The following is a 22,232-nucleotide window of genomic DNA, read 5'->3' on the forward strand; positions in this document are numbered from 1 at the left end:
ATTGTGTTGAAGTTGCTGATACATGCATTTTAAAAGAGCATGATATGCTCCACGAATATCTATTGGGGTCTCAAGGCTGCAAACTCTGGAAAAACCTGCACCTGGTTCATCAATAATCAGAATGAACCTCTTGCTTGATCATTGAAACTGCTTGCTTAACAAGGTTTCTTTAAGGGACATGTCATTCTAGTACTAATGTATAAATAAGGGGGAAAAGCTTGAAATAGTTGGACTCATTTGGGGGACTCTTTTGGACTCTTTTTGGACTCTCCCTCTGGATACATCTTGCGGTCCCCACCGGCGGACGGAAGATTTGGCCACCGGAAGCCTGCCGCTGTGTCACTCGAAAGCCACACTCAGCTTTGGTGATTATCAAGGGTTGAGGGTGTTTTACTAATCTTGTTGTGGACATGTGTAAGTGCTTGAGACTAAATAAAGTTTAGCTTTAAGTGAAAGCACTCTTGTGCTGTCCTGTTTGTGCCAGCCATCTATCGGTTGGATGGCTGTGTCTCCCCTGATTTTTTTCCTGACACCTCCTCACACAGAGTAAAAGTTACTAAGAGCTTTGGGTTGAAAGAACCCTGGGTAACAGTTGGACTAGAAGAACTCCTGAGGTCTCTTCCAACCCTAATATTCTATGAGGGTACAGAAAACCCTGCAGGAGGCAATTACAGGATAACTGCACCCTTCCCTGGAAAATTCCCTCCTAATCCCCAATATCTAGAGGCTAGTTTATACCCTGAAGACAGGATCCAGGAGTTTGGATTCTTGTTCCCCTAGACATACTGTTTCTGCATACATAGCCCATTGCTGCATCCCTGGTTTGGACAGTGGCAAGTTGATATGAGTGGCCAACTTATTATGAATCAGTTAGAGAGGGCAGGGGTGGAGGAGGAAGGTAAAACATCCGGGACTGTATCCAAACCAAAGTCCCTAGCTGGGCAGCACACCCCCTCCTGCTTTGCATGAGCTGTCCCCTGTATGCCGTCTCCCCTTCTGGGGAACAGCCGACTCTACAGCCTGGAGAGTGTTCTCAGCAAGCCGGTGCTGGGAGTCTCCCAGCCACTGTAAATTAAAAAGCTATTGATTTTTTCCCTTTGCTTGGGCAGAGCATTTCAAACAGAGTCATGCTAAATAATTCACAGGGAGAAATGACAACACCCACGTCAGGGACGGGCCAGGAACCTGCTTGGCATGCCCCACCCAGGAGCCACTACAAGGACAGGGCTACCACTCTCTCCCTAATTGCAGGCATCGTGCACACTAAATGGATCACATAGCAGGGCATGGGGCTTTCCCTTGCCAGCTGCAGTCTGACGGCCCGGCTCTGCTCTGTTACAGACCCCATGTCTCCCTCAGCAGAACTCCCCATGCACAGGATGGTGACTCAGCCCTGGAGCTCCCATTGGCTGTGGTTATCCGTTCCCGGCAATGGGAGCTGTGGAGTCAGCGCTTGGGGCGGGGGCAGTGTGCAGAGACCTCCTGGACCCCCTTGTGCCTAGGGGCCACAGGGATGTGCTAGCCGCTTCCAGGAGCGGCTTGGAGCCAGGGTAGGTAGGGAGCCTTCCTTAGCCCTATTGCGCCGCCGGACGTTTAGCGGCCTAAAATCTCTCGGATTGACTTCAGTAGCCTCTGGGAGATTGAGCCTGATTCCAGGAGAATCCTGGCCAAACCAGGAGGGTTGGTAACCCTAGCGAGAGGTTCCTATGCTCCCCACAGCTGGATCTCTAGGGAAACACCCTCAGCAGCTGCTCCCCATGCACAACAGGCAAGCTGGCTCAGCTATAGGAGAGAGGCTCTGTGCCTGGACGTGCAAATCCAGAGTAACTCCTCCGCCTTCCAGGGGCTATCAGGCCGGTGGAGCAGGGAGCAGAATACAGAATTTGCTGCTTGGCTTATACTGAGCACGTGCACACGGACACAGCATGCTCAGTAACATCTGCTGAAACTGCTGCCCTCGCTGTGCCCTTACTTGGGATTAAAAACTGCTGCCTGCTGTCCACAGGGGTTAAAAGGGGGCAAAGAGGTCAAGTCGAGAGGTGGGATGGGCAGCGTCTAGCAGGGGGTAGAAACTGATTGTGCCGGGAACAGGGGGGACAAACAGAGGTAAGCAGCAGGGGAAGAAGAGGGGCTGAGGGGCAAAATCAGGGAGGGGGTAGGAGCCAGGGTTAAGCCTAGGAGTGAGCCGTTGCCAGATGGTGAAAAAGGGCAAAACCCTGGCATGGGGGTGGGGCAGAGGGGTAACAGTTACCCCAGTGGGATGAGTCACCTGCCCTGTTTGTAAAAATTGGGGAGGAGGGGCAGAGGGGCTTTTTCATTTCCTCTCTCACAGGACAGTGCATCTTAGCACCCGCTCCCCAGGGCTGTGCCATTAAAGGCACAGGGCATCCCCATGCCTAGCTACGGCAGCTCTTCCCTACCTGGTACAACATACTGAGGTGCTACAGGAGAAAATATTTCCCATACACCCCCAAAAAACTACGTGTCACACACCTGGAGTATTTAAAAGAATCCCTTAGCTGAGTCTTTGCTACCGCTGGATCAGAGGGTGACAAAAGTGAGAGGTAGCAAACTGGGACAAGGCAGCAAAAAGAACCTCCCTTGGTGTCAGTAACTGCTACTGGCAGCAAAACCTGTTGGTAGTGGCTTTTGACATTACACCCTGGTAGCCTCAGAGTAGCGCCACAGAGCTGCCCTGTCCACAGCCAGGCCGTGTGGAGGGTTAGGCTGCGTGGGACTGGCTGGGAGGGATCACTCCCAGTGACTGGCATGTTCAGGTAAAGCTGACGAGCCCCAAAGCAGGAAGGCGTCCCCCCATGCTGAAGCCAGGATCCACGCCGCCCATACTGCCAAACACCCTCTTGGCATCCAGACTCAGCATAGTGCAGGGCTCAACCCCATGCCCCCCACATCAGCTGTAATCTCTGTACCTGGGGCTGCAGGTGTCCCAGTGGGGGATCTGTGCAGGAGACACCCAGATTGTGAGAGCACCTATAGAGATCAAGTACTCTGAGGCTGATCCCCAATGGGTACCAGTGGCAGTGTAAATTTTGAATGGCACCTCATGCCCAGCCAGCCCCATCCCAGAGGCTGGCAGTGCGGGGACACATGGCTGCTGCTATTTATAGCTTGCCTCTGCTTAACCTCACGAAGAATTGCTAATTCACTGCCATATTTGTGCAGCAAACTCCAAGCCTGCATTTAATTAATCTATTGTTATTGTAGGGCCTACCTCAGATATAGATGTTTAAATTACAAGACTGTGGAGTGGCTGGCACAGAGTGTTTGGACTGAAGTAAGCAAGTGGCCCGGCAGGCCAAGCAGGAATTTTCCAGCCTCTATGCTGATTTCACTCTAAGGACATCTTTAGTGTTCTCAAGTGGGTACTGAACACTCTCACCCCTGCTCTATTCCGCTTTCATCAGAAACAATGGCTATGTCATGGTACTATGATGCTGATGCTGATTTTATATTGCAGTGGTGCCTAGACACCAGCCAGGTCAAGGCTCCATTGTGCTGGGCGCTGTACAAACATATAGAAAGTGACAGTTGTACATGGGGTTTGCTTTAGAACACTGCAGCAATGGATGTTGATGGTAGGTTCAACCTCTGGAATGGAAACAAATGTGAACTGGTGCTCAGACACTAGGGTGATGGGTGCGGTATGTGGCGGGAATCATCATAGGTTGATGGATACAGGGGCAGCTCTAGAAAGTAGGCTGCCCCAAGCAGCGCGGAGCGCTGCGCCGCCCTTCCCCGGTCCCGCGGCGGGTCCCCTCTTCCCGCGGCTCCGGTTGAGCTCCTGCCGGCATGCCTGCGGCAGGTCCACCGGAGCCTGGGACGAGCGGACCTGCCGCAGTCATGCCTGCGGGAGCTCAACCGGAGCCGCGGGAAGACGGGACCCGCCGCAGTCATGCCTGCGGCAGGTCCGCTCGTCCCGGGCTCCGGTGGACCTGCCGCAGGGATGCCGGCGGGAGCTCCACCGGAGCCAAATGCTGCCCCCCCCGGGAAACGGCCGCCCCACGCGCCTGCTTGGCGCGCTGGTGTCTAGAGCCGCCCCTGGATGGATAGATAGTTAGTGTAATGCTGATTTTCTTTTAAAAGGCTCCAGAGGCGATTCTGGCAATTACAGACTGGTTAGCCTAACTTCAGTACCAGGCAAAATGGTTCAAACTAAAGCAAAAAACAGAATTATCAGACACACAGATAAACACAACATATTGGGGAAGAGTCAACATTGCTTTTGTAAAGAGAAATCATGCCTCACCAATCTATTAGAATTCTTTGAGGGGGTCAGCAAGCATATGGACAAGGGGGATCCAGTGAAGATAGCATACTTGGACTTTTAGAAAACCTTTGACAAGGTCCCTCACCACAGGCTCTTAAGCAAACTAAGCTGTCCTGGGATTAGAAGGAAGGTCTTCTCCTGGATCAGTAACTGGTTAAATGATAGGAAACAAATGGTAGGAATAAATGGTTAGTTTTCACCAAGGAGAGAGGTAAATAGTGGGCATTCCAAGCATCTGTACTGGGACCAGTGCTGTGCAACATATTCATAAATGATTTGGAAAAGTGGGTGAACAATGAGGTGGCCAAATTTGCAGATGTCACAAAGTTACTCAGAATAGTTAAGTCCAAAGCTGACTATGAAGAGTTATAAAAGGAACTCTCAAAACTGGGTGACTGGGATACAAAATGGCAGATGAAATTCAGTGTTGATAAGTACAAAGTAGTGCACATTGGAAAAAATAATCCCAACTATACATATAAAATGATGGGCTCTAAATTAGCTCTTACCATGGAAGAAAGGGATCTTGGAGTCATTGTGGATATTTCTCTGAAAACATCCACTCAATGTGCAGCAGCAGTCAAAAAAGGTAACAGAATGTTAGCAAGCATTAGGAAAGGGATAGATAATAAAACTGACAATTTCATAACACCTCTATATAAATCCATGGTACGCCCACAGCCTCAATACTGCATGCAGTTCTGGTTATTCCGGCTCCAAAAAAAATAGAATTGGAAAAAGAACAGAGAAAGGCAAAAAAATGATTAGGGGTATGGAACAGCTCCCATATGAGGAGAGGTTAAAAAGACTGGAACTGTTCAACTTAGAAAAGAGATGACTAAAGGGGGTTATGATAGAGATCTATAAAATCATGAGTAGTGAGAAGAAAGTGAATAGGGAAGTGTTATTTTCCCCTTCGCATAACACAAGAACTAGGGGTCACCTGATGAAATTAATAGGCAGCAGGTTTAAAACAAACAAGAGGAAGTGCTTCATAAAACACACAATCAACCCATGGAACTCATTGCCAGGGGATATTGCGAAGGCCAAAAATATAAACTGGGTTCCAAAAAGAATTAGATAAGTTCCTGGAGGATAGGTCCATCAATGGCTATTAGCCAAGATGGTCAGGGATGCAACCCCATGCTACGGGTGTCCCTATGCCTCCAACTGCCAGAAGATGGAACTGGACAACGGGGATGGATCACTTTATATTTACCATGTTATGTTCATTCCCTCTGAAGCATCTGGCATTGGTCACTGTCAGAAGACTCGGCTAGATGGACCATTGGTCTGACCCAGTATGGCTGTTCTTATGTTCTGTGTTCTAACTGGGTTCCTCTGCTCACCTGAAATGCCCAATCCTTGGGAGAAGTAGAACTGGAACTGGAGTCTTGGACCCCAGTAAGATCAAGGCACATGTGTCACAAGGAACAATCTAAGGAGCTCTGACATATGCATCTTCCCTGTTGGGCCTCCAGGAATGTGGACCCTCCTGCCTTCATCAGCTAACTCTAGTGACCTCTTGGGGTGGGAGGAAGCTGCATGCTATCCCAGGGCCATGCTAGCCCTGGATGAGGCCAATAGGGAGATCTGGGGTTGTTCTGTGCCAGGGACTAGGCTGTGTTTCCTCCACAAGAGTTTGTGGTAAGCTGTGTGGTTGATCCTGTGAATCTCCCTGCTAGCCCCACACATGAGCTGTCCCAAGGTCAGCTAAGCTCACGGCCATACCCGCATTGCAGAGAAAGGAGGGGGAGCATGTCTAGTGCAGGAAGATGAGATTAATGTCCACCCCACCTGAGTCCCCCATTTAATACTGAATGAAATCCAAGGTCCTGGCCCTGATCCTTAGAACCCCTGATGAACTGGGGTCTCTGTACCTAAGAGACCAGCTCTTCAGTTCTGACACCCACAGCAGGGCTGCTGCAGAGGACAGAGCCCGGGGTGACACTGTGCAGGGGAGAGGGGCCCTGGGTGGTGAGACTTCATGCCAGAAGGAAACAGTTTGAGTCTGAACTCAATGACAGGGGCTGGCTTGCTGGCACAGAGGGAGAAAGGAGAGAGATTATCAACCCTTTAGCAAAGGGAGAGCAGGTGGACTAAGAGCAGGGGGAAGCCAGGGCAAAGGCAGGCAGAGGGTCTGTGATGCTCAACTCTATATGGGATCTAGACAGCATGGGGAGAGGGGAACTAGAGCCATCCAGCTGGCTGGATGAACAGGGGGTGGCCGGGTGGGTGGTAGTGTGCCGTAGGTGGGCTGTGTTGGGAAGGAAGTTGTCTCAATGCAGTGAGCCTGTGATGTGGGACAGCCCTGAGCACCCAAAGTCAAGCCAAAGGGAAATAGCCTGGTGCTGTAGCTGCTCAGCGCAGCATCTCCTGTGTGAGCAAGGGCTGGGGCTGGCAGCTAAGGAGTTAACCTTTCCGCATGAATCTGGAGCTATTAATACCCGCACACTGGTTTATCTGTCAGAGCGAGCTGGCTGCTCTGTCATCCAGACAAGCCCCACAGAGCTGTGTCTCGGCAGGGCCAGAACTTTTCTTTGTGTGAGCTCGTGTGTACCCGCCAGCCCGGGCTGCTCCCCCAGCCCCGGCTCCAAACGCTGCCAAGGAGTTCTACTCCCCCATGCACACTGCTCCCCTCCCGCCCCACGGAGCCGCCGAGAGCCATGGCTGATGCTGGCTGATGAGGAGATCGGAGGGAAGGGGAAACTTTCCCAAGGGCAGATCGTGCTGAAAAGTCCAGCTGAGGCTGAGTGCTGGGCACCAAAGATCTGCCTTTGGGCACCGGCACCCTCCATGCTGGACCAGCGACAGCAGCTCCACTGATCCAGCCACAGGATGAAATCCAGCACTGGCCCCTGGAGATGGGTGGCCATGCTCCCACACTTCTGCCTTTGAGGAGCAGCGGGATGCTGTGGGGTCTCTGTGCTGGTGCGTCCTCCCCAAACTCCTCAGCTCAGGTTCTTCCACCTCAAGCTACAGACTGAGCCCTCCTTGTCCTTCCCCAGCTGCCTGAGGAGGGAGTCCTTCTGAGGGGACAGCCCCATCTTGTCCCGCAGTGAAAACGCGACAGCAGTGGCCCCAAAGATGGCCATCAATGGGAGCGAGAGTGCAGGGTCCCGTCTGGCTGCTGAGTGAGGACGGCGTGGGACAGGAGTCACAACGGCTGGGTGGGATCGTGCTGTCCCAGCACGCTCCCAGTCAGACAGGCTGAGGGCACAGGATCACTTCAGAGGGCGCGGGGCAGAAGGAGCCGCGACCTCTCAGTCAGAAGGAGCGACGGGTAATTTGGGAGACAAAACACACGATGACGCTTCCTGGCAACTGGTCCAGGAGACCCAGGACCTGCTGACTCTGGCTTCACTGGCCTCCGGGCAGACTGGTGAGGGGCAAGAGGATGCCAACACCTATGCGGCATGCCCGAGCCTGGAACTGCCCCCACTGTGGTGCACTGGCTGTGGGAGCAAGGAAATGGATACCTTCTGCTTCGTTTGCTTCCAGAAAGAGGAGCTACAGCCCTTGCAACTGAACAGGTCAGTTCAATACTGCCTGCTCTCCCTCCCTCCCTCCCCAGCACCCAGGGCCAGCCAGGGGCTGGGGCCTTGAGTCACTCAGAGCTTGGGCAGGGAAGGGATCCTGGGCATTCTCCGAAGGAGGGGTGTGGGCCTACATGTGGGGAAAGCCAATGGGACTGCCCAGCTGATCTAGGGAGGGGATGCGTGAGTGTCCTGGGGCAGCAAGGCCAGCTCACAGGGTGTTGCCCAGGAATGGGCTCATAAACCTCACTTTGTCAAAAGTTTCTCTCAAGCAAGTGCCCCATCTTCCCTCAGGATGTGGCTTCGAGCAGCTGGGACCTGGGCATCTTTCCAGCTGGAACAGGGGAACCTGCAGCATACAGGAGAGAAGGGAGAGGTGTGTATGTGTACACACATGTCTGTGCGAGGGCATGCCGGCGTGCATGTGTGTGAACATTTCTGTGTGTGCACATCCAGGCTGTTTGTACGGAACTGCCTGGGTGGGTGTGTCTCTCTCTGGGTGTGCCCTTCCCAGGCTGTCTGGGGGTGCACATGTGTACATCTGGGGAGCACTCATGTTAAGGCATGCGGGAGTGTGTTTGTGGACAGGTACATCTCTGTCTCAGTGCCCGTGTGTCTATCTATGCATCTCCTTGCCATGCATAGGGTCAGATGTTGGAACAGGAGCCCAGCTCTGGGTGTGGCAAACTATGCTGGTCCTATGTGGAATTTATCTAATGCAGTGAGTGTCACCTTTCCTGTGCGTGTCAATGCCTTCCCGAGGCTGGGACAGTGATCCCTGTTCAGGGCCTGATCCTGGGGCATCCCTGGCAAAGTGGCACCTGGGTATTCAGAGGGCCTGAGCCAACACCTTCCTCAACCCAGGACTGTATCAGCTTCTCCTCCTGCCATTTGCAATGCCCAGGCAGACAGACCTGAAACCAGGAGACGGGCTCTGACCTCTGGCCAGCCCCTTCTCCTCCATGCAGGTCCCAGCAGTCTCGCATGGAACCTTTGCAGGGGTGACTGTGCCCGCTTGTTGATTAGACCCAACCCGGTGTTCCCCCAGCCTCACCCTTCCTCCACACTGAAGCCTACAGTCACTTGCCACCCTCTTTGGGATGTGCCTTTTCCCTGGGGGCAACTCCTGCAAAGCAGTGTCCACTGGGCTGTGCCACGCAGCTCTGCTCCTCTGCGATGCAGCCTGGCTTCAGCACTGCCCCCTCTGCCAGCGATGCAGATGGCATTGTCTGCTCAGCTCTCCAGCCTGCCATGGCTGTCCTGGAAGGTCCTGGCCTCAGACAGGGCCAGGAGGGTTACTGAGGGAATGACTAGGTCTGTGGTGCCGGCTTGCTGACATTGCAGAAGTCAGGATGTGTTTCCCAGGGTACTGTGGATGCATGTTATCTGCCAGGCTAAGTGTATTCCAGACAGCTCCAGCCTTGGCTTCTCCAGGCATGGTGGTTGCTCACTGTGGGTTTACCTGGTGGCAGGTGCAGCTTGGTAGGAGATGGGTGAAATGCAGCCTCCTTCAGGCTGGGATGCAGCAGCAGCTGTTTCACAGAGCACAGCCAGCTAGGACAGGAAGTGAAGAGACCATAATCATTTGCACCAGGCTTTTAGGGAGGCAGAGTGTAATCAGTCCTAATTAGATCTGGGCCAGGTTAACCCTCTCTTCCCTTGTGAAAAGCACCACGCGACCCTTAACCACTGCATGTGACTGAGGGTGGAGTTTCCCATCTTACCCATAGAGCCCCATAGGTATTGGACCAATACTGATTCAGGGGCAGGAATCCGCAACCCTTCTGATGCCCCTAGTCGTTCCTCCGAGGTCTCCCATCTATGGGCTGAGCAGGCCCTGATCTCCGTAGCAGGGGAGAGGGGCAGAGAGCCCAGCTCAAGGTGGCGAAGATAAAGCACCAAGCAGCAGAATGGAAACAAAGCTGGATTATGGATAGCAATTAGCATCCTGCCTCTGCAGGGGGTTGGTGTCAGGACCTCTGTTCCATGCCTGCGCGCGCTGTGCTCCAGCAGGCCCCACTCTGTGTGCTAGGGAGTGGGGATCCTTCAGCGCACACAGCTGGACCCGAGAGTATAACCTGGCCCATGTCAATACTGCCATGGGAAATTCCCCAGCCCAGGAAACAGGCAGGGCCCCAGGATTCATGCCAGACTGGAGGAGCAGGGCAGGGCAGCCCAGAGAGAGGGCTGCTCCTGGCCAGACAGTGCTCAGGGGCCAGAGGGAAACAGGGCTAGCTGGCACTGTACTGCTCTGTGGCTGGGAGGAGGAATAAGGTCCTGCCAGATCCATTGCCTACTCGTGTTGTCAGGGCTTACAGATCACCTGCCCATCAGGCCTTGTGCTGTGGGGACCAATCAGCAGGCGACAGAGATGTTGGGCACAGAGGTGTTATCCTGCGGGTGCCACTGCATGTTCACAGGTGGCCTCTAATTACCGAGGCACCAATTTTCAGTGCCTATGCGAGATCCCTGGTTTTCAGAGGTACTGAGTGCCCCACAGTGCATATTGACTTCAGTATGGGACCTGGAAGCTCAGGCCCTGGCCCCAGCCCCTCAGGCCCTGGGCACCCAGCATGCACAAGGCTGAGCCATCAGAAAGACTGCACAGCCCCTGATGGAGCCAGCACCCCCCGCCCCCCGGCACAGGTACATAGCAAAGCTACAGCAAATGGAGTAACCCCTCTCCCTGGGCAGCTCCGGGCCCCACCCAGCTTCTCCACAGGGTGCATGCTGGGCCCACTGCTCAGGATCTGGAGTGGGCTGGCCACAGCTTTGGGGGGAGGTCTGGAATGAATTAGCTGTAGATTGTATCCCCTCTGCTCCTCCCCCTCACCCCCTGCTCCCCCCCGGACAGAGACTGCACTGCTGGATGATGGCTGCTGTTCATTGTCATTGTCAGATTCCAGCAGTGCCCAGGGCTTCAGCTGAGATCAGGGCCGCACTGTGTTTGGGGCTGCGATAGAGTCCTTGCCCTGCCCTTACAATCTCAACAGACAAGCCAAACGGAGGGGGCAGAAAGGAGGGGCTGTTTTTCCCATTTCACGCTGGGGACCTGTGGCCCTGAGAGACTGGGGCTGTGCTTCTCTCCAGCCAACAGAATGCCATTAACCTCCCCAGAGCTTCTCCCAATCTACGCCAGTGAGACCGAGTCCTAAGTGACATGGCCAAGGTCAGGCAGGAAGTCTGGCCCCTGATCCCCCGAGTCCTGGCTTCCCCACCAGCCCCAGCTGTCCCATTCCCCACTCCTGAGCTGCATCCCCTCCAAAGCACTACCCCGGATCCTTCCCCTCCCTAGGGTTACCTTCCCCTCCCCTGCCAAGGGTCACCGCCCACAGCTTTCCCTTTCCATCTCCAGTTGCTTTGCCACCCCATGGGGCATAGTCTGATCCCCTGCCCACATTGCAATCAGAGGGGTTACTCTGAGTTGATTCCCGTGGCAATGAGATCAGAATCGGGCCCCATTCATGTTAAGGAGGTGATAAATGGGGAGTGGAGGGGCGGAAGGTAAGCGCACACCTGGCTTTCTGGCCAGAACCTGGTTCTGCTCTCTTTGACACTGCTGTTAACCCAGAATGAGTGAGGCTGCTCCAGACAGACCTGGGGTAGGTGTATGGTGAACTCCCATGCAGAGGCGGCTCCAGGCCTCAGCACACCAAGCGCGTGCTTGGGGCGGTATGCCGCGGGGGGCGCTCTGCCGGTCGCCGGGAGGGCAGCAGGCAGGCTGTCTTTGGCGGCATGCCTGCGGAGGGTCCGCTGGTCCCGCGGCTCCGGTGGACCTCCCGCAGGCGTGCCTGCAGAGGGTCCGCTGGTCCCGCGGCTTCGGTGGAGCCGTGGGACCAGCGGACCCTCCGCAGGCACGCCTGCGGGAGGTCCACCGGACCCGCGGGACCGGCGTCCAGCAGAGCACCCCCCGTGGCGTGCCGCCGTGCTTCGGGTGGCAAAATGTCTAGAGCCGCCCCTGCTCCCATGGCTTCCTGGCCTTGCAGAGAGCTAGTCACAGGCTAGGGGGTGGGGGTGGGGGCTCCCTGTGTGCAGGCCCTGGGCTTGGGGGTGTCCCTTTCCCCGGAGGCTCTGGCACTCCCCTCCCTTGTACTTTCCACTCTGCTGTTTTGGGAATTGTTTCCCCCCGCCCAACTGGCAGCCAAGCCACGTGCCCCAGCTCCCCAGCCCCCAAATTAGTGAACCAGATGGCGGGGATGCAAGGTGCGAACGCAGGCATATGCCTTCCCCAAGCTGCTCCTCCCAGGCAGCAGGACTCACTGGCTGCCAGGAGCTGAGCAGGACCAGGTGTATGTGGGATGGGGGCATCCTTCCCTCCCCCCGCCATGGGAGATGGCCTACAGCCTGCCATTTCCCAGCATACCTGCTCCTCCCCACAACGGTCTGCGGAGGGGACAGTCACTGAACCAAGGGCTCACTTCTACCGGGGGAGGGGGGGAGATATGTGCAGCTCCAGTCTTTCTGAGTCCTTCATGTGACATTGGCCCCCCTCCAGTCTGCATCGGGTGTGGGGCTGCATCTCTTTATTTTCATCACTTTGCTGCTCCATTCCCTCAGACTCTTGGCTGTCATTTCCCCCCAACATGCCTCCCCCCACCAGAAGGAGACTTTGTGCCCATAATGTTGGGGAGCTATTGGCACTGGCAGGCATCAGCACTTTCCCTCACCCACACCCCGCTCTGCCAGTGCCCCTCAATCCTGACCCACAGCCCTGGCTACTCCAGGCCTGCCCTCCCCACCCTCCACTCTGCCAATGCTCCTCACTCCTGAGCTGCAGCCCCCTGCCTATCAACCCAGCACCTTTCACCACCATGACAAGCCCTGGGCCTGGGAGATTTGAGTCTGGGAGAGCATCGCTGCATGCCAGTAATACATCTCGTGCTGGTCACTTGGCTCCGGTGCTGGGGCTCAATGGGGCTAAGCTGAGGGCGGCCAGCTCCCTGCCAGCCCATGCAGGAAAGGGCACAGCAGTGGCAGGGCTGAATCTGGGCTGTTTGCTTGTTTCTGATGAGGCGCCAGGAGAAATGCTGAGCTCTGCGATGCAGGCGAGTGGAAGGGTCATGCGCTCTCCGCTGCAGCCTGGGGGTCCAGCGTCTTTGCTCCAGCAGGCAACTGCAGCCATCTTCATGCTGCTCGCCCTGGCCCATTCACTGGGTGCCAAGAGCTGTTGGCGAGTTTCTGAAAGCTCCCCAAGGGCACCACTGTCAAGGGATTTGTTGGGCTCTTTAGACAGCAGGGGATGTAAAGAAATGTCTGCCCTTCTCCAGCGGCTCCATGCTGAGATGCTCAGCCCTGCCTGGAGATTCACACTCAGGCACCGGCTACAACCAGCCGGCTGCAACATTGGAAAAGGGTCAGCCAGGCAGAATAATGGTGCTTGGTCCCGCTTCCCCCTAATGGTGATGGAGCATCACTGCAGGCAGTGTGCTCAGGGGAAGATCTAGGCAGTTCAGCAGGGTCCCTTGGCAGGGGGCATGGGTGTGATTCAGCTACACAGAGGGGTGTGCGTGTGTGGAGGGGGGGGGACAGAGCTGTGCAAAAACAGACATAGCCGGGCTGGGAAATCTTTCCATCCCCACTACCAGCACAGGGAGGATGTGTGGGGCACACAGGGGCCTGTGGAATGGCCCTGCCTCTGGCTTGGGATAGATTCTTCCCCTCCCCTGGCCTGGCTACTCAGAGCAGGCCAAGGCTCCAGGCTTGGAGCCCAGCGTTGTAGGCCATGAGGCATGCACAGAGGAATCGGGCCACGGGAGGGGCCTGGTGAGGCGTCGGTCCCTAGCAGGCAGCGAGGAACTGCCGGCTGAGCTGAGCTGTGCTTAGCTATTTTCAGGCGTATCTCAGAGTCTCAGCAGCCAGCGCTTCTCACCACCTCAGCTGCCACAACGCCACACTCAGCAGAACAGGCGCCGCTTCCCTCAAGGTCACGAGGCCTAAAATTAGACTTGCCAGCTGCTCATTGGTACATGAGCCTGCCTGCCTGCAGCCCCATCCCCTCTGCTCCGATCATGCGAGCCGGGTGTGTGCTTGGGGGGAGGGATGTACAGGCCTCCGTGCCCGCCAGGGCTCTGGTGGCATAGGAAGGCGGTGTGTCTACCATGCCTGCTCCATGTGTGCCAGGGCCAGCAGACCGTAAGGCTCCCTGGGGTTGGGTTAGGGTGACCAGACGTTAAGGGGAAAATATCGGGACTGCCACAGGGAGGGCATTTTTTTTTTTACACTCACCCATCCGGGAGTTCGGCGGCAATATGGCGGAGATCCCTTCAGTCGCGGACGGTCTTTGGTGGTATTTCAGCGGTGGGTGCTTCTGTCTTTGGTGGCAAGATTTATTACCTGCTGCTGAAATACCGCCAAAGACTGTTCGCGACTGAAGAACTCTCCGCCAAATTGCCGCTGAAGATCAGGAAACAAAATATCGGGACAAATGGCGTCCTGACCGTACTTTGGTCGGGACGCGGGACAAACTCCTCAAAATCAGGACAGATGTCTGGTCACCCTAGGTTGGGTGGTGGAGCCAAGCTGCGGAGGAGGCTTTCATTCTTGGGGAGGTATGTGTGAAATTAATCACAATCAAGGGGCTTTTGAAAATCCCCATGGCCGCCCCTTCCACCAAGGAGTCCTGAGCATCTCTCAGCCTTTCATCAATCCTCCTCCCATGCATGTGTTCAGTGTAGCTGGGCAAGATCCTGGGCCCCCCACTAAGGCTCCTGTATGAAAAGATCTAGAATGCCCTCCAGAGAATTCCTACAGGACAGAGAAAATATAGGCAACCCTATGTCATCTATCAATCCACCCATCCGCACTGCTCATCCCATCGGGTAGGTGGAAGGGCAGGGCCAGGGTGTGTTGGGGACTGGTTGGAGAAGGCAGCTGCCACTCTCTAGTGCAGCCTCCAGGCTGCTCTAACTTGCATCCAGCCAACAGAGCAGCCCAGAATTAGGGAGGCATAACGGTGACACACAGCCCTCCCCTGTCCCACACCTGCTGTGACGTACAACACAGGATCTGGCCCTTGCACCCTAGAGGCACAGACAGGGGAATGGGACCCGCCTGAGCTCACACAGCAGGTCAGGGGCTGAGCCAGGAATAGAACCCAGGCATCCTGTCTTCCAGCTACTACGGCGATGAGTGCAGTATAAGAACCTGCACAGAACAGTCCCCTTCAGTATCCACCAGACCAAGCTGTTAGGGCTAGGGGTGCCCAGGGCCTCTTGCCCTTGCATGCCCACTATCCTTTAGCATGTCATGTGCTATCAGCACACAATAATCCTGCCTAGACACTGAGAGCTTAGTGGCTTCTTTGAGGTAAAGGGCACAGGTGCCAGCTCGCCCAATAGTGGTAGGCCCATCACACCTTAAGCAGGAAGCCCCTATCCTGTTCTCTGTATCCCAGCGTCCTGCTCAGTCAACTTGCCAAGTGATCCAGTATGCCAGCCCTCCCTGCTCAGCCAACAGCTGCCTTCCAAAACAGCCCCCATCTTCCTCTGCGCACCCCCTGGTTTCACTGCAAGGAGGGCCTTGTGCCCATCCCATATGATCCTTTGAGCCTGCAGACCTGGGTATTTTCCTAAGATTGGCCGAGCTGTAAGTGGCTCACTGCACACTCCTTGCACCTAGCATCCTCCCTAGGCCCCTGGGAGAGAGGCAAGTCCTCTCAGGGAAGTTACAACTTCTTTGAAGCAGGTGAAGATGGAAGAGGCTGGGAGAACAGAGCAGCTGAGCATGGAGTCAGCAAGCCTGGGCTGGCTGCCTTCCCACAATGTAATGACTGATTATTCCAGGTTGGCACTGGGACCACCTCCCATACCTGGCAATGCTTTAAAATTCAACAGGCAGATGGAAGGGAAGAAGGGAGCAGCCAAGCCAGGCAGCGTTCGAACAGTGCAGGCTGAATGGGAAAGCAGGGCAGCCAGTCCCAGGCTGGGAGACCAGCCTCCCCCAGGTCACATCCAAACAGGACCTGACTTTCCTCTGAGGGTCTCCATATGCTTTAGGCACTTACTCCTTTAGCCTTCTGCAAGCAGGGCTGCCCAGAGGCCGAGGGGGGGGGGGGGGGCAAGTGGGGCAATTTGCCCCAGGCCCTGCAGGGGCCCTGAGAGCCCTGGCCCAGCGGCGGGCCAGGTCTTCAGCCGGCATTTCGGTGGCGGGGGGGGGGGGCCTTAAGTGCTGCCGAAGACATGGAGCAACTGAAGGGCCCCCCACCGCCGAAATGCCACCGAAGACCCGGACCGCCACCAGGTGAGTACAAGCGCCACAGCTCCCCCGCTTTGCTCCAGGCCCCCTGAATCCTCTCGGCGGCCCTGTCTGCAAGGAGAGTTGCTATCGTTATCCCCAGAGTACAGATGGGGAAACTGAGGCACCGAGCAGAGGCGTGACCTGGCAAAGGTTGTCCAACAGAGCCAAGAATTCAGAGTTCCCTGCTCTACCCAGTAAACCACACCCAGTGAAGGGCCCAATTCCGAACTGCAGTACAGCTGCACTCAATGTGGCTTAGGAACCGTAGGGTCCTTCCTTTGTGACTCTGGATTCTGGGGCTACATGGAGATCAGTCTGGTTCCTGGCATTAGTCAGATCAGCCTCATGATCACGCCCCTTGCTGTTACCCCAGCTCTAGGCCACCTGGAGATTACCCAGTGGCTGGTTAAGCTGGGTTTCAGGCGTCTTTGCACTAGGGTGACCAGATGTCCTGACAAAATTGGGACTGTCCCGATATTTAACTCTGTCCCATGTCCCGACCGATGTAGGATCAAGACACCATTTGTCCTGATATTGTAGGGTTGCTTGCCATGCATCCAGTTGGTGAAGGGCTGGCAGGCTTCCTACCCGGCTTGGCGCAGCTCCCCAGAAGTGTTAACAGATCCCTCTGGGTCCTAGGCACAGGGACAGCGAGGGGGGGGGTCTGCGTGCTGCCCCTGCCGTGAACACCTGCTCCACAGCTCCCATTTGGCAAGGAACTGTGGCCAATGGGAGTTGCAGGGGCGGTGCCCACCTGGCTGTACCTCCACCTAGGACCCAGAGGGAGCTGTCACCACTTCTAGGGAGCCACCTGAGGTAAGCCTCACCCGGAGCCCACCCCATCTCTCACTCCCCAAAGCCCAGCCCTGAGCCCCCTCCCACACACAGACTCCCTTCCGGAGTCAGCACCCCAAACTCCCTGCTGCACCCAACCCCCTATCCCAGCCCTGAGACCCCCCCCTTTCAGAAGGGGCCAGAGCCGGGGCTGTGCGTCCCCAACCAATCCGTGGCTTGTGGTGGGGGCCGAAGCTCAGGCCATGCACCCCAAACCGACCCACAACTTGTGGCGGGTGGCTTGCGGTGGGACTGCAGCTGGGGGCTGCAGCCGGGGCCATGCACCCCGGATTTACCTGCAGCTTGTGGTGGGGGCCAGAGCCTGGGCTGTGCACCCCCAACCCACAGCTTCCTAGGACTGTGCACCTTCCCTGACTTCAGTGCGGGCTGTGAGCCTGTGGCTGCCCCCCCCCCCCCCATGTGTCCTGATATTTTATTCTTGCAATCTGGTCACCCTAGTCATTACAGACAGCACCAGCTGTGTGTTGAGCGATGCCCTGCTCTGCGTGCCAGCCCCACCCCTGCTCTTCCTGGGTACTGTTTGCTGTTGGGCTTGCTCCTTTGTGTGTCTTCCTCCTGAGCATTAACAGGGACGGGAGGACCCTGTGAACAGAGCTCTTGTGGGGGTCTGTATCCATGCCCTTCTCTCTAGTCCCCACCTGCAGTCCAGACTCCCTGGGAAGCAGTGTTATTGACTGGGTGTTGTTTACTCCCCAGCTCGCTCCGTCCCCAGTGCTATTAAGGATGCTCAGAGCCCCTGTTATCGATAGGCATCTTGGAGCAGCCCAGCTCTGCGGTCGGCCCCATTAGCTCTGTTTGCTTTTGACAGCGTGGTAATTATGAGTCTCTTCCTCGCCCCCTTTTCCGCTGCATTATTTACAGCTGTCGCGGTGCCGTTGGGCTGGGTGCGTGTGCTTGCCCAGCATCGCCTCATCTCCTGGGAGATTTCTGCCTTATTTATAAAAACAACAACAGAACCTTGGCGCTTCGACTGTACCTTATTTACAGCTGGCCTCATGTTCCGCCCACGTGTCGTTTGCCAGCCCCGGGCTTCGATCTGCTGCAGCCGGTCCCTCCTTCCGCTACCCTGCCAAGACCCCACTGCAGGACTCAGCCCAGCTCAGGAAGCTGGGGGATTCGTTCCTTTAGCGTAAATCCTTTTTTTGGCGCCTTGATTGCCGTGAGTCACCGTTTGTGATGACAATCCTTGCCCAGGAATAAACACCCAGGTGGCTGTTTGCGTAGGACAGGGGACGGTATCACTCTAGAAGGAGGCAGGTGCTTCCTAAGCGAGGGCTGATTATAGAGACATGTGGATCCCAGCACCCTTGTGTGATCTGGGGCTGAGCATTGTGGTTCAGGCCTGCCTCTGATCCTTGCTGCACCTAGGGTTGCCAATCCTCCAGGATTGGCCTGGAGTCTCCTGGAATTGGCAGAGATCTCCCGGTGACTATTGAAAGCAAGCTGGGAGATTTTAATAGGAGATTTTAAGAAAATGACATTACGTCATGTTGGAAAAAAGTCTCTCGGAATAGCTTCCTTCAGAGTTAGCAACTCTAGCTGCATCCTGGGCCAGGCCTGGGCCAGACACTCTTACCTGGATGGCTGCTGCTCCTTGGACTCAGATTACACGGTAAACTGACCAGCTTGGATGCTGTGAGCCTGGGGAGGAGAGGACAGCCCGCTTCCATGGAGCTGTGATAGCTAACATGGCCTGTGCTCTGAAGGGCTTAGGAGCCCAGGATCTTCCCTATAGGGAGGGGCTGGCCTGAATTATTGTGCTCAGCGAATGTCGCCTGTTGGCGCCTATCTTTCGTTTCTCTTTTCCCACGCTCTCTCACTCAGAGGCACCAACTCCATGGGTGCTCTGGGGCTGGAGCACCCATGGAAAAAAAAAGTGGGTGTTCAGCACCCAGCAGCAGCCAGCTCCTCCACAGTGCTTCCCTTCCTCTGGCAGCCCCACCCATCAATTCCTCCCCCTCAGTGCCTCCCTTCCGCCGGCAGCGCCGCTGATCAGCTCCTCTCCCTCCCTACCACCCACTGTCATCAGCTATTCAGTGTCATGCAGGAGGCGCTGGGAGGGAGGAGCAGGGACGGAAAGGTGGAGTGGGGGCAGGGCCTGGGGCAGAGCAGGGAGTCGGGAAGAGAGGTCAAGCACCCTGCAGGATCTGAGTAAGTCAGAACCTATGCTGTCACTCCTGGTGCCTTTCTAGAGGCCTCCTGCGGTTCATTTCCCCTACATGTTTAATTCCAGTTAAACGCAGGCGACAGGCAGCTCTTCAGTCTCGCGGCCTCAAATTATTCATAGCATAGGCCGCCTCAACACAAGCTGCCACTCTGCCATGCCTTGGGCCTTCCATTTCCAAGGCCAGTCGCTGCTGTGGCCCTTCCTTGTGGAGACTGCTAGCAAGGGGACTAACGGTGCGACCTCTGACCTGGACATGGGTCCCCTGAGCCCTGGAGTAAAGCCACCACCAAGGCTAGGATCAGCTGTTGGCTGTAAATGGACTTCAGCTGCTACTGGCCTGGGCCGGAGTTGTACTAGTTGTCCTTACACTCCCTCTTATTTAACCCCCCTTTAGCCCATTACCATCCTGGCCCCATCACTGGGGACTTGACTGCGTTTAATGGAGCTGAAGTGGATCCGCTTTTGGCTCCTTCCCCATGCTCGTCCCCCAGCGGCATCTATGCTGCCATCCCAGCTCTGCAGCCGTGCTGCAGCCTTTAGTTAAGTTCTTTCCACAGGGCGGCCGGAGAGATTAAGTTTGAAGAGGACCCAGGTTGCCACTGTGATGCCTGGTGAAATGGAGGGCAACAAGGCTCCAGTCCAGGGATTATCTATGTGTTGGGTTGCTCCCGACAGCATATTCCCTGGGGCTTTGTCCTGCACAGGATAAGTGTCCTACACACTGATGGTTCTGCGGTTAACGGATCTCACTGGCAGGTGAAGGGGCTGCTGCAGTCGGATCCATAGAATCTCTGTTGGGATCAGGCCAAGATCCCCACAGGAACAGCCCAGGCACTGAAGGTATTTCTCTCCTCTCCTTGCTCTTCACAGTGTCGCTCTCATGTGAGATAATCCCCTACAGGGCCGCCCAGAGAATTCCGGGGGCCCGGGGTCTTCGGCGGCGGGGGGCCCCCGCTCAGGGGCGGCTCTAGACCCGAGCGCGCCGAAGACCTGGAGGGCGGCATTTGGCTCCGGTTGAGCTCCCGCAGGCATGCCTGCGGCAGGTCGACCGGAGCCCGGGACGAGTGACTGCGGCGGGTGCCGTGCTCCCGCGGCTCCGCTTGACCTGCCGCAGTCATGCCTGCGGCAGGTCCGCTCGTCCCGGGCTCCGGTGGACCTGCCGCAGGCACGCCTGCGAGAGCTCAACCGGAACCGCAGGGGCCCCAGAAAACACTCGTGGGGGCCCCTGTGGGACGCGGGGCCTGGGGCAAATTGCCCCTCTTGCCCCCCCCTCTGGGCGGCCCTGATCCCCTATCTGGGGATTACAGGTGTCTAGGCCGGCCCAAGGCGGAGATTAGCTCCACACAGGCCACTGCTGCCTGTCATGCCTGGATGTTCAATGAGACGCAAGCGCACACGCCTTGTCCTGCCACCATCGCAGGTGGGCTTGGCTGTCTACCCAGCAGGCATGGGAGATTGCATTTCCAGTCCTAGCAGAAGGTTTAGGGGAGGGCATCCCCTCTGTTTAGTCCTGGCTCCTCCATGTAAAGGGATGGTGACCATGTTCCAAGGCCAGCTGCAAGGAAGCCCTCAGGGAATGGGGATGGATGGCCTTGCAGCTAAGGGTGCAAGAAGTCACTGAGTGACCGACCCTCTCTATGCAGTGGGGCTATTCCTATGGCCTGACCATGGGTGATCCAGCAGCTGACACAATAGGCTATAAATCAGGAAGAGCAGGTTCTAGGCCCCACTCTGCCACTGAGTGGCCTCGGGCCCATCACTTCATGCTCTGTGCTTCGGTTTGCTCACTGGCGGAAGCGGGATTGATTATACCCCTCTACCCTTGAGCTCCTCTGCCAATAAGTGCTACATGGGTGTTGTTCGTTAGTGCGTCTGTCCCTTTAAATAGCCAAGGCCAAGCCAGGCTCTGATTGAGCCCCATATGCAGCAAGGGGAATAGAAGCCCAAGACATCATTACACATGATTAGAATGTGTAGATGGCCTGCTGTTTGCTCAGTGCTGTCCAGGACACAGACACACAAGCTTTCTGCCCTGGACAGCTGAACACACCAAGCCCTGGGCACGGAGCGGTTAGAGAGCAGTGGATTTTGTTTTGACTAGAATAGATGTTGCAGAAGCAGGGTGAGAGGTGGCACTAGGCATGCTGAGTTAGGGGGGCCCACAGCCAGGAATGGGACAGGATGGGGGCTGGTGAGTCATGCAGTGTAGTAAGCAACCCGTTCCAGGCCAGACCCCAGCTGTGTGGGGTAATTACTGTGAGAACCACAAGGTCTGTCTGTGTCCTGCAGCACCAGTAACAAATCCTCATTAGTCACCCCAGAGAAGTCCTGTCTCTTCTCCCCCACCAGGGGGCACTGGTGGAGCTAAGGAAATGAGCTGGGGGGTTTGAACAAAGGGGATTGGGGACACAGGCTGTGGCAGAGTCCTTGGGTGAGAGGCTTGAAGGGAGGGGAAGACACTAGTACAGGGATGTAGCCCAAGCAGCAGCAGCTGGATCTGGCAGAGAGCGGAGGCACTCCCTCCACTCTGGGCCCTGCAGCTGGGAAGGTGCAAGTGCCTGGCTATTTCTGGGCTGTGAAGTGATGCTTGCCACCTCTTGTTGAAATGCAAGTGTAGCCAAAGCCTAAGTTAAGCAGCTGTTTTCTCAGATCCTGTAACAGAGCCTCCAGGACCAGGTGACTCACCATCTGCAGTGCCTGCTCACAGCTCCACTCACACTCCAAGAATAGCTGGGGATTCCTGTTAAGCACTAAAACAGTTAACAGGGCTACCAGCATGAGGCCTCAGGGTGAACACCCATTGGGTTGAACAGGAACAGCTTAGAGCTATTGTTTCAGGCTGCCTGCAGACTCAGGTCTACTCTACAATGACAAATTATGACAGCATAGCTACATCAGCCAGGGGTGGAAAGTGCCCCCCCCCCAATTTCAGCCTGACCCCCAGCTTAGGCACAGCTATGGCAATGGAAGAATGCTTCTGTTGAATTAGCTATTGTTGCTCAGGGAGGTTCCTACCCCACAGGATAGCCCTTCTGTCAGTGCAGGCTCCATCTACACTCCAGTGCTATGCAGGAAGAGCCTCCCTAGTGTAGCCACAGCCTCAGACAGGCAGAGCTGCAGGAGGCCAGCAATGGGACACCACCCTCACACC

At 56.0% G+C, this 22,232-nt stretch overlaps 1 protein-coding gene across 2 annotated transcripts in view; it reads left to right on the plus strand.

Annotated features, from left to right (window-relative positions):
• The first annotated feature begins 6,844 nt into the window (after positions 1–6,844).
• Positions 6,845–22,232, plus strand: part of SBK1 (SH3 domain binding kinase 1) — an 80,879-nt gene continuing 65,491 nt past the window's right edge. The window contains exons 1-2 of one of the 2 annotated variants that reach the window (XM_039493106.1): positions 7,742–7,821; positions 8,119–8,200. Coding sequence is in view for 1 of the 2 variants with exons in the window: in XM_039493104.1 (XP_039349038.1) it covers positions 7,760–7,821 (62 nt within the window). In the remaining variant the exon portion in view is untranslated. Of the gene's footprint in view, positions 7,822–8,118; positions 8,201–22,232 lie in introns of both variants that reach the window. The other variant, XM_039493104.1, reaches the window with a different exon arrangement.

The sequence above is a fragment of the Mauremys reevesii genome, linkage group 10 (assembly GCF_016161935.1).
Source record: "Mauremys reevesii isolate NIE-2019 linkage group 10, ASM1616193v1, whole genome shotgun sequence".
NCBI lineage: Eukaryota > Metazoa > Chordata > Testudines > Geoemydidae > Mauremys > Mauremys reevesii.